Below are 12,197 nucleotides of genomic sequence, written 5' to 3'. Positions count from 1 at the left end.
GTGGACTGGGTGGAAAGTTTACTGCTCACTTTTTATTTAATCATGCCTTTGAGGAGTCCTGTACTTTTCAGTATTTCTGGAAACAATATTAGCAGAGTAGGTTTGCCAAACTTGTGTCCTTCATTAAAAATGTACCTAAGGTAGGGGCTGGAGATATAGCTCAGTTGGTAGAGAGCTTGCCTTGCATGAACAAGGCCCTAGGTTCGATCTCCAGCACCACAATAAATGAATGAATAATTTACCCATCTTCTTTAAAAAAAAAAAAAAAGTACCTAAGGTAAATAGCGGCCTCACTAACTTGGTAATATCTTGAAAGGTACTTAAGAATTACCAGCCCAGGGCTGGGGATGTGGCTCAAGCAGTAGCGCGCTCGCCTGGCATGCGTGCGACCCGGGTTCGATCCTCAGCACCACATACCAACAAAGATGTTGTGTCTGCCGAGAACTGAAAAATAAATATTAAAAATTTAAAAAAAAAAAAAAAAAAAGAATTACCAGCCCGGAAGCCCTTTTAATAATAGTTGATAAAGCACAAATACACTCAGTCACCAAAACATTGTTAAATACACTCAGTCACCAAAACATTGTTTTTCCTTTAAGATACTGTTTTTTAATAGAAACTCAAATTTTCTTAACAAATGAGAATTTTTTGGAAGTTGAAAGTAAGAATCTGTCTATTCAGTGTTGACTTTATTCTTCTTGGAAATCTCCTTTCTTGATTCCTCATTGATATCCTTCTATGTGGAAAAAAAATCTTGAAGATTTTCCACATTCATAAACAAGTTTAGTAGATGTAAGCTTCATTTTCTTCTCTTGATAGCATCTAGTTTTAAAACGTATCATTTAAGATAGAGTTCTGTTTAACATAATTTCTCCCAGCAATTTGATATCCTGGCCAGTATTTACATGTTCTTTAATAAAATTCTTGTTAGAGAGCAGGATTGGAATGCTGTGGTGTTCGTGGAGTTTGGCACCTGCAGTGATATGAAGTGGTTTTTAAATTGCTTACCTGGTGTTGCCTGCAGGACTTTTGCAGTGCTTCACATATTAATTTTCTAACTCAGGTTTTTGCTATGTGTCTCTTTTCATATAAGATCTCGTTTCTGATAGCTAAGGAAAATCTTTTTTTATATTTTTTTGTGTATTCTTACAAGTCTCCATCTTTTGAGAAAATAATCACCTTAATTGCAAATATTTAATGCATTTGGAGAATTTGTTATAGTTCAGTAAAATCAGTTCATTTGACTTTGAATTCTTTCAACTCAAAACCTTTAAATAGAGATTGTGCTACTAGAGTCTAAATGTCATTATGCAATTAAAATAATAAGCATTTTAAAATGAGGATATAACTGGAAGAAGCCTTAGAGAATGTTTAGTCCAGTTACCTCATTTTCCAGGTCAGGAACTGAAATCCTGGAACCCCATACAGTATGGCAGCAGAACTGCCGTGTCTTGCTGACTCCAGTTCATCATCTTCCTACTTCCTATAGAAGAGATCTCGTCCCTTTTAGGGTACTCTCTGCTGTTAGAGGAGGTTATTCTTATTTATTTAGAAGATATAAACCAATTGGTAAATTTGTGTTTCATTTTTTTTCTCAGTCTTGCTTCCAGTGATATAGTTTTTTTATTAAATCACAATTGTCAAAGTGCTGTTAAGTTGCAGAAATCCCTATTACATAGTCATGTCTTTATTATCTTTTTAGTGAAGTTTATGACTGAAAAGGCCTTACACTATGGCCATCAGGGTCTGCATATACTATAGTTTAAGTTTACTAAAGTACTCTGAGTGGCAAAATGGAGGGTGTTCAGTTTTATAACCCTGGAAGCCTAGAAAGGGAATTCTCCCTCCCCCCACCCCCACACCCGGCTAGTGCTGGGGATCAAACACAGGTCTTTACCCATGCTAGACAAGCATTCCTCTACTGAGCAACACTTCCAGCCCTTAGAAAAGGAATTATGATGGAAAGGTTGTCAAATTTATCTTTTATTATACAGAAGTGTTACTTGCAAGCATACTAGATTATATTATGTTACCACTAATTGATTATGTAATAACTTTAATTTATTACTTAATGCTCTACTATTTATAACCAAACAAAAAAATCCCTAAAATTAATTGCTTATTAGGCCTTAAGCTGACTCAGCAGGCTCTTTTCCTTGGTTATATAAAATGACTTTCTTAGTGTAATATGTCTAAAAATGATGGGGGCTCCTTACCACAAAGTGACTTGAATTACTACTCGAGATGGTGGGAAAATTAGAACATATTTACCCTTACATTTTACTGTAATTCATTGTATATACTTTGAGGAATTTTTTGAGTGTGGTTGTTGAGGCTTATTTGGTTAATTTTCAGTGATATCCTTTGTGCTCCAGTCTCCAAGTTTGCAACAAGCTTGTGTTAAAGCTCTGGATTCAAAGTACCTGTTTATGGGGACTTTCCATGTGCTGTACCTTAAGACACACTTAGCTTTTTTATGTTGTGTTTTTCCACACAGGCGTAAAATTGATTTCTTTGCAAGGGAATTAATCCAGAAAATAAATTCTCTCTTTGTTTATTTTCAGGGATATCCCAGAGAAGGAAGGAAATACCCTTTGCCACCACCCTCAGGAAGATATAGCTGGAATTAAGCTTTTGTAAAGCTTTCCCAAATCCTTTCATCATTCTACAGTTTTATGCTATTTGTGGAAAGGAGATTTCTTTTCTCAAGTAGTAGTTTTTAATAAAACTACAGTACTTTGTGTATTTCTTTTAACTGTGTATATTTTTACTGATCTGATCTCACTGTTTTATGTTGCTTTCCAAAGATGTGTTGTTGCATAATACAGTGGATCTGAATTTATTATTGCTTGTAAAACACATTTGATGGGATTAGGAGTACTGGTTTTTCATTATGGTTAAAAATCAAACCAGCTGTGGATTTCAAAACACAGTGTATTCTTATTCTAGATCATCTAAGATCCATGCTGATTTTTAATGCACAAGAATTAGGTGTGAACTCTTGAGCTGGAACCCTCAGCAAACTAGATTGTATATTGTTCAGTATTTCTTTGGAAACATTTCATTAATGTACTTGTCTTACAGAAATTTCTGGACTTTAGTAAAAAAAATAAAATAAAGTTAAACTTTAAAAACTCTGGCCTCCTGTTTTTTTTATAGGATTTCAGCTTTGAAAATCTTGACAAAGCATGTTTTTCATAAGTCAACTTTTGCACAAAACAGTTCATTTCTACAATTAGATGTCAGAAACAAGTCAGTGACGAAGCAGATATTAAGAGGATATGGTTAACACAATCCAACAAAAGTTTTTATTTTATAGTATGTCCATTACTGGTAGTCTTTGTAAAAATAAATTATTTACGTTTTTATAAGTTTCACCTAGACTTTTGTTCCAGTTTTAAGGACTTGTTCTGAATCTTTGAGAATAAAAGTTGAAAATTTTAATTCATAGCTAAATAGTCTGTAGTAAAGTAAGTAACTGTATGTTATTTTACAGATTTCAATTTGTATCATTTATTTTCCTTACTACTAAGCACAGATTTCAATTTGTATCCTTTATTTTTCTTACTACTAAGCACATTAATTCTTAAATGTTATGTTTTGGAGCTCACCCACAGTATTTTTCCATGCATTGTTATTTGATTAACAAAACATACTTACACATGACTCATGTAGACTCTGGTTGCTTTGTCTCAATTTTTTCCATCCTAGCCAAAGCTTATAAGATTTCATTTTGAAATGCCATCTATTAAACATCTTCCAAACATTCAAAATGTGTAGCCATCTAAATGAAGTATTGCATAATGCAAAGGTGCTACCTAAGTTTCTTAGGAAGTTTTTGCTTTAATACTCAACCAAAGCACCCTTTTTAATCTTAGTTTAATGTGAAAAAAATTGTTTTCATCTTAACCTTGAATAGGAAGTTATTTTGAAACAATTGAGTTCATTGCTAGTGATGGGTGAATAAAGCAGGATCCTTTTATTAAGTGCATTAAGAATTGCCAACATAAACATGATTTACCCTCATTCTACTTTAAAGTGATAATGCTGTCTATTAAATATCCACATTCTACATTAAAGTGATAATGCTATTAAATATCTTCCAAATATTGAAAATGTGTAGCCATCTAAATGAAGTATTGCATATTGCACAGTTGCCACCTAAGTGTCTTAATCCTTCATGAGACTGTCTTATATAATTCAGCTTTTGACTGAATGTTTAAGCCCAAGCAAGAGGCTTGATGGACCAGTGATGATGCTAAGGTTCCCTCTGCAGAAATGGGTGTGCTGGGTCTGCTAGTGGAACCTTCCATTGTTTCACCCTGGCTTCCTTCTCTCCGTTTTTCTTATCCCTTCTGTCTTGTCCCCACCTTGGACTTTTACAGTTATTTCAAATAAAATGCTTTGTACAGTTTTTAAGTGGAATAGTTACAGCTATAAATGTCTCCTCAAAAATTCTAATGTCTAAGTCAAAGGGCCAATTTTAAGTACTTATACTCCATTATATTTTTAAATAGGGCACCCCCCCACCCCATTAACAAGTTTTAAAATCTTAGAACCTGCAAACAGCTTAACTATTGTGGCACTAAGGGCCCCTAATGAGCAGCTGTCTTCCTTTTAAAGATCAAATGGGGTAATATATGTTAAAGTGCACAGCCATCTACAAACTGATATTAGATTGCCATTTAGCGTTACAGAGGCAAATTGGGTATAATAACCCATAGGCTAATTTTCACAGGTGACGCAGGACGTCAGGAGCTAGCCGAGATGGGTGTGGGGTTCTCGTCCTAGTGTTTCCCTAGGCGCCTTGGATGGAGGTCCGGTGCACCTGGGCTGAGCTTAAGGGTACGAAAACGCTGCAACTTCGCAGCCAGAGATGGGGTGGTCCTTAGAGTCCTTGTTCTGGGTAGCTGGCCCAGTTCCACTCCCGCTTATGTCGGAAAGCGCCGAGGCACCGCTGCACGTGGGGCGCGTGCCCGCATTCCTTGCCCGGCGACCTAGTCTCTTGCCCCTTGCCCCGCCGCCTTGCAGCGCTGCAAGCTGGTTGCGTGGAACAGGGTGGGTGCGGAAAAGCTCAGACCTCCGACCCTCAGGGTAACATTATAGCATTTTCCCTTTGCTCCCGGAATTCGGCGCCGGGCTCCTCAACCTGCCCAGCTTCATTATCTCCCGTCCCTGTATAAATGCAATCGCTGAACCTGTTAGAGAATATCAGAAATGTTCCTGCCCCCGCCCTCTCCGCGAGGCTACCATTTTAAATTCGAAGTCTAAAGGTAATCAAACTTAACTTGCTTAGAAATCTGAAATACAGACATCCTTGAAATAAATTCCCCATTTCCAGCCTGCAGAGTGCTGTCTGGCTCCGTCCCAAACCTCCTGCCCACCCTAAAAGGATCAGGGAACTGAGATCCCATCAGACTCTTCCTGGTGATCATCTGCTTTATTTCTAACCTGGGGAAAAAAAGGTTAGCCAACGAATGAAATAACAAAAGGCCCATTGTGGATGTACTTGCCGGTGTATGTTGCCTCCACTCACAGTTAAATGGAACACTCTGACTTGTTTCACTATTCTGTATTTATAGAAGGAGGATCAAGAGAGAACACGATTTAATATGTGTGGGTGAAATAGAACTAGAGATGTTCACTGCTGCAATTTAGTTTTTACAACTTAAAATTAGGCAAACATAGTGGTTAAAAATTTATTAGACATCACCTAGACAATTACTGAAATTAAAGGTTAACAGATTTTCTTTTTTTTTTTTTTTAAGGGCATTTCATTCGATTTCAGGTAAAATGTTTTAAAACAAAAAGAAAACAAAAAGCCTCTTCCACAAACTTGTTATCGCTAAACTTAAAAATTATATAAATGATCTTGAAATCATAGAGCAATTTCAATACTTGCTGGAGAACGAATTCCTAACGAAATGTGTGGGAGCAGTTCCCAGTCTGGGCATCTTTGAAATATCCCCAGATGATAATTCTGACTAGCAGAAAAAGGTTACTTATTTATGTTTTATAGAATGTATCCTGGTTCTCTGTCTCCCTAGACTTGGGGGTAGATAAAAACAGCGTTTCAAAAAAACTGGACTCAAATGATTAACATACTTTAGTGGAACATACTTTAGTGGTGGTGTTCAACAGCTGGGTAATATCATCCATCCTCTGAACTGCATTTGAAATTTATATTACTACCACATAATTCATTCTTTCCTACTATGCACAAATTCATATCTAAAATTTGTTTTGTACTTCTTTATATAATTATGGTTCTTGAATTTATTTTAAAAGTCTTCCTAAATCATCACTATTCCATGTAGTTAAAGTGAGTCTATGGAAGGTGTTTGCATTTAGTGAACAGGATTGAATCTCTGATTTGCTTTAAGTTAAAAGTAAACAGTCACTAGCAGAATGGAGTTTGAACACATCTGTGTTGATAGAAGTCTGATTGACTACTTGTTCTGACCTTTAGGTTGTGGTTCTAAGCAAAGCCTTAAATAGAAGACAACTGGGTTACACTCTCTCCCTTCCATATACAAAACACCCTTCTTATGTCCTTCAAAATTGCACACACTCTCATACACAACACTTCAATTTACATCCCAATGCAGATTACAGAAAAGTACCTGCAATCCCTGCCATTCCTCTCCGCAACTTTGATTCTGGGTTTTGATTTCTGTGCCTCTACTGGAAAAGATATGTTAGACCTGCAAAACTGTAGGAAAATGTCAGATTTTCAGAGTTAGCGTTTCTGAAACTGAGGTTTGCTGTGGCCTCTGTTAAACTTCAAGGGGGCTTTGTTCCACTCAGACCCTGTGCCAGTTCTCTCTCTTGGTTGTGAAGACACTTATCCTCCTCTTCAGTTAATGAGTTTCACCTAGTCTGGCCGTTTGTGTTTTTATAAAAGATCTGCAGAGCACTAACTGCAAAAGAAAAAAGCTCTTGCTTTGCATTAATCAAAAGGTGGAATTCTATAGCAAAAACATTTTCTTTTAATGTTTCAAGAAGCAAACCTTTTCCTAATTTCAGGATGTGCACACATAAACTCAATAAATTTCTGGGTGCAGAATGTTAAGCCTTTTGCAGCAATTCTTGTTTGGGTTTTTAACTACTTAACGGAATGCTGAAAAAAAAGATATGACTACATTAAATATACTTTTAGAAAATATTGAATAAAAGTGTTTCTTCTTAATGATGACTTTTAAAAAACAGAGTTCACTTTATCAGCCCAAGGGATTCTTTGTTCTAGAAATAAATTGCCAAGGAAAAAACTGTCCAGGAAGATTCTCTTTTCCTTAAAAATGTTATCAAGTGCTCTTAGGCCATAAGCAGTTATTGCTTTTGTAGTTACTGCGCTGTTAAAAAATTATATATGTGGATATATATATGCATATGTGTAAATGTATATAGATATACACACATATACACGTACTGAAAACCATGTGGACTTTAAAAACATGTATTCTAGAACAATATGTATCAAACTGATATAAACAAGCATTTTGAACTTTGACACATCAGTGATAATTTTGCTGGCTTGGTTAACATTTACTTTATTGTCCATCCATTAATATGTTAAAAAACAGCCGGAAGATTTTTCTGTAGGTTTATTGTACTTTGTTAATACTAATTTGTCTGCTGAAATTATTTCTTCTCATGTAGAAAGTTTCTAAAATTATATCTCATTTTTCAAAATATATTCACTGTTCCTTGAAAAACGAATGATGATCATTTTTCTTCTTCCTATGCCCCAGTGTGACAGAAACTGGGGTTATAAAAAACAAAAAAGCATATAATATGTAAAATATAGTTTAGAGAAAGTGCAAATTTAACTTCTATAACACCTGCCTATGGATTCACTTTGCACATTCAGAAAAATGTTCAAACAATGAAATGAAATATTTCAGGTTCAAACTCTTATTCTGAAACCTTAAAATACAAAAGAGATTTGGGGTCTCTGATTACTATTTGTTCAATCATTTGTAAATCATGCTTTATCCATGTTCTTTAACTTTCATTAATTTATCAACTCACATTATTCAGCTATTTCTAAGTATTTTTCCAATACCAAATATTTAAATCATGAATAAACTGAGTTGTGTTGTCACATCATTCCAACTAGTGTCTTAAAAACAAACAAAAAAACCCTGTACGCTTAATGAAAAAGAAATGACCACTTGACTTTTACGAAAAAAGTACTTAAGGTTCTTTTAAGTTATATTTAAATATCCATTTGAAACATAGGAAATATAAATCAGTATATTAAAGAGTAAATACATATTATACAATAAAACACCAACAAAATCGGTGCAACTCCTATTAAGTCCTAAATATGATGGAAAATTAAATATTTTAGTTATTTTTCTTTGTATCTTGATTACAATTCAATAAGACACCTTAATTTTTCTTCCTGACATACTTTGAAATAGACTGATGCTAATTTTAGCAATTTACTTTTGTTCTAGTACTTTGTCAAAATTTTCAAATTCAGACAAAAAAATGCCCTAAAAAGAGTAAATACCATGCCTATAGAAGATAGGGTGTATTTTATCAGTTGATTTGGAGAAACCAGATTCCATATAAAAAGTAGTTTATAACCTTTCTTATGGTGAGCTGCATCTGGGGATGGGGAGGGGTGAGAATTCTCTTCTAGGGTAATATACAAACACTGGGGTGCCAGATGGTGATCAGAACATTTTGAAATCAGCATTAAATTTAAAAAAGCTATATAGATTCATATAATCAGTACTTTGTTTTTGTTTTTTGTACCCATTGCTCTATTTTACCTAAATGGCAATAATTCCTTTTAAATAATGTTGCTATGTGTACGATCCACCTTGAGCTACAATTCAATTTACTTTCAAACATTAATGCAATTGCACTTGCGGGGGGGGGGGGATGGGTGGGGCTTAAAAAATTCGTCTCCCAAGATAAACAAACGTCGCTTCGAAATGGACTCATTGTTAAAGCTGGTTTGACTTTAGAGCTACAAACACCAACAAAGTTTCCAACTAACTCTTAGGAGCTTTAGTTAGGAACATGGTGAATGAAGACTCAGCCAGCTTTTCGTCTAGTTTAGAAGGAGGAAATCACCACCCTTAAACGTGGCGTTACATTATTCTGTCCTGGGGCTGTTGCTGTCTCCCACCCTCCTCAAAGAAGTTCAGAGCTGCCCCTTTCCGTGATTCGTTCCGTTTCTTTTTTCTTTTTTTGATCGCGGTGCACACAAGAGTCAGCTTCCACACGTTTCCCCCATCGGTTCTTGTAGACGATTGCCGCAGGCATGACCCCTTTCCGGGGCGCCCGCACGGTCACCACGTCCTGCCATAGAGCAGGTTGGCGCCCAGCACGCCTCCGCCGTAGTCCCCGGCGGCCGCGTCCAGGGCTGCCAGGCCACCCCCGGGGCCGTGCAGCGCGGGCGGGCTGGGCGACAGCTCCTCGAGCTCGGGCGCGGGCGTCGGGGCCTGTGGCTGCGAGCCGGCCTGGCCGGGCGTTGGCGTGCCAGCGCCGTTCTGGCACGGCTTGCCGTCCTTGACCAGCACGGGCACGGCCACGCGGCGCGGTGACGGCGGCGGTGGCGGTGGCGGGCCCAGGCTGCCCTCCTGCTGCAGCTGCTGCGCCGCCTTGTCCTTGGCTTGCCTCTTCATCTTATAGCGGTGGTTCTGGAACCAGATCTTGACCTGTGTGGGGGTCAGGTGGATCATGCTGGCCAGGTGCTCGCGCTCAGGAGCCGACAGGTACTTTTGCTGCTTGAAGCGCCGCTCCAGCTCATAGACCTGCGCTTGCGAGAAGAGCACGCGACGCTTCCTTCGCGGCGCCGCCGCTGCGGCCGCGTGCAGGGGCGCCAAGGACTTTGCGGCGTCTGCGATGCCAGTCAGCGACCCCATGCCGGCCACGTTCACGCCCGCCGACGGTCCCATGAACCTGGAGACTGGGGAGGGGGCCGAAGGAGATGACGGATGAGCTCCAGGCCCGCGGGAACCTTTCCCGCCGCCGCTCGCGCTCACTTCACCTCGCAGCAGCCACGACGGCGCGGGGCCTCAGGACAGGTCCCCAGACCCCCTGCGCGCCCCGGCCCCGGCCCGGGCCCCCTCCGCGAGGCCAGGGGCCCCGCACCCCTCGCGCATCCCAGGACCCCCCGCGCGCGCCGGCCCGGAGCTCAGGGACCTCAACCCCCGTGCGCCGCGGACCCGAGCTTCGGTACCCCAGCGCCCCGGGCTGTGGCGGGAAACGCCCGCGCCGCCCGCCTGCCCTCAGTCCCGCGCTCCTGGCCCCGCTCACTTGACGAATAGCGCGGGTCCGGGTTGGCGCCGTACCAGCCGGTGGCCGCGGCAGCCGCGCCGCCCCTCATGCCGTCCGTGTAGGAGGGCAGCTCGCTCATGTTGCCCAGGCCACCGTTGCAGTAGCCGCCCATGGCGCTGTGCGGGAACTGCGAGACGCCGGGCGGCATGTGGTAGGTGGCAGCCGCCGCGGCGGCCGCCGCTGCCGCCGCCGCTGCCGCCGCGGCATTGTGGCCTGCCATGGCGTGAGGCGGCTGCATGCCCGCCACGGCCGCCGCCTGCGAGGAGGGGCCCGGCGGCGGCGCGCGGTACGCAGCGGCCGCGGCCCCCAGGGGCGCCCCCAGCCCGGGCGGCGCGCCGTCCATGGCACCGCCGAACTTCTTGTAGGTCTCCTCGATGGGGCTCAGGATGTCGGACACGGAGAAGGGCGTCGTGTGCTTGGGGCTCAACGACATGGCTCGGCGGACGGCCAGGTAGGGGGGCCCGGGGGCGGGCGCGGGCGGGACGCGGCGGCCGCTCGTCGCCGCCACCTCGGCAGCGGCGGCAGCGCCTGTGCAGAGTAGTCAGCGGCGCGGCGAGCCCCCGGAGCTGCGGGATCTGGGGTTTATTTTAGTCCGGCGCCAGGTTTACGACAGACTCGGGGGGCGGAGCAACATCCCAAACGAGCAAACAATGGTCATTGACATCTTTTTCTCTCGTCCCCCCCTCCCCATAACGCAGGCAAAAAAAGGTAAGGGGGCAGTTGGGTGTTTCTTGAAAAGATCACCCCCCTTTGCTTTCTCCATCCTTGGCGCCTCTGTCCGCGCCAGTTACCCCAGCACCAGAAATAGAAGCCGGTGTTGAAGCTAGACGTGAAGGACTCCACACTTGTCCTCATCCACACACAAGTTTTCCTGAAGTGACTTAGTAGTGAAGTCCAGTATAACTGGGGAGGGGGCAACGTGCTGCTAAGTTTGGGAGGGGACGGTTTGCAGGACTTTTCTTTTCCCTCTAGCTACCAGCCCCTCACTAGCTCCATCATCTAAAGTGTTAAAAAAAAAAAAAAAAGGCTCTTGGGTCCCACCACGAGAGCATAAAGAGAAGAGATACAATGACCATCCTCGGCCATTGTAGGGCTCCCTAATTTATGCATCTTTAGATCCTTAAGCATCATTTTGCGGGCAACCGAACGGACACTTTCCAAATTAGCTCAAAGTATCCAAGTCCAAAGAAGAGAGAAAACAGACACTGACAAATACAAAGATGCTAACTTGTAAGTATTGTGTTTTTACTCTGTGGGGATGTAGGTTGAGCAAGGGAAAAGAGGGCACTTTTTTTTTTTTAATGTTTCATGGTTAGTTTGCATCTGTAAAAAGTTTTTTTTTTTTACTGTTTTTTTCCCCTTTGTTTCCTCCCTCGCTTGCCCACCACCCATAGGATTTATTCCATCACTACACTAATAAAAAAAAAAAAGTCTCAAGTATTTCTAGTTGTTTAAGGAATATGAAAGTGTAGGGATCAGATGTAAATTGTTTTTCTTGAAAAAATAGAAAACCACAGATAAGCTGATTAGAAAATTTTGTTTTGTCATCTTTTGGTTTGCAAATTTACCTGCATTTCAAAGAATAACTTAGACATTATGAATTTTCCACTAAATACTGATCAATACAAAGAATAAAACAAAGAAGTGTGCAAAACATATTGACTGAGTTTTGAAAACAGTCTTACAATTTCAAAAAACATACTGATAACAGGGAAATGAAGGTGTAATTTTAAGTTTTCCTAAAGATTGGGTTAGGAAAAAGAAAAGCAAGGAGAATGCTTTTGGAAGTAATATTTTGTTGTGTTTCTTAAAAAAGAAAGGAAGGATATGTAAAAAACTATCAAAGGTTAACCTGAAGGCAAGAACAATGTTACATCTTCCTTTTTATGGTTGCTTTT

At 41.0% G+C, this 12,197-nt stretch overlaps 2 protein-coding genes across 5 annotated transcripts in view; one reads left to right on the top strand and one right to left on the bottom strand.

Moving 5' to 3' along the window:
• Positions 1-3,134, top strand: part of Xrn2 (5'-3' exoribonuclease 2) — a 74,517-nt gene extending 71,383 nt beyond the window's left edge. For all 4 annotated transcript variants that reach the window (XM_078051329.1, XM_078051327.1, XM_078051328.1 and 1 more), the window contains one exon: positions 2,565-3,134. In XM_078051329.1, coding sequence (XP_077907455.1) covers positions 2,565-2,630 — 66 coding nt within the window. In that variant the 3' untranslated portion in view covers positions 2,631-3,134. The remainder of the gene's footprint in view (positions 1-2,564) is intronic.
• Positions 3,135-7,440: 4,306 nt separating this feature from the next.
• On the bottom strand, positions 7,441-10,781 carry Nkx2-4 (NK2 homeobox 4). Its single transcript, XM_078049009.1, has 2 exons — positions 10,279-10,781; positions 7,441-9,928 (listed from the first exon to the last, which is right to left on the bottom strand). The coding sequence occupies exons 1-2, from the start codon at positions 10,730-10,732 to the stop codon at positions 9,309-9,311; spliced, it is 1,074 nt and encodes a 357-aa protein (XP_077905135.1). The 5' UTR covers positions 10,733-10,781; the 3' UTR covers positions 7,441-9,308.
• Between the last annotated feature and the right edge of the window lie 1,416 nt (positions 10,782-12,197).

This window comes from Ictidomys tridecemlineatus, chromosome 5 (assembly GCF_052094955.1).
Source record: "Ictidomys tridecemlineatus isolate mIctTri1 chromosome 5, mIctTri1.hap1, whole genome shotgun sequence".
NCBI lineage: Eukaryota > Metazoa > Chordata > Mammalia > Rodentia > Sciuridae > Ictidomys > Ictidomys tridecemlineatus.
The sequence above is the reverse complement of the archived record's forward strand: the minus strand, read 5'-3'. Positions and strand labels throughout refer to the sequence as shown.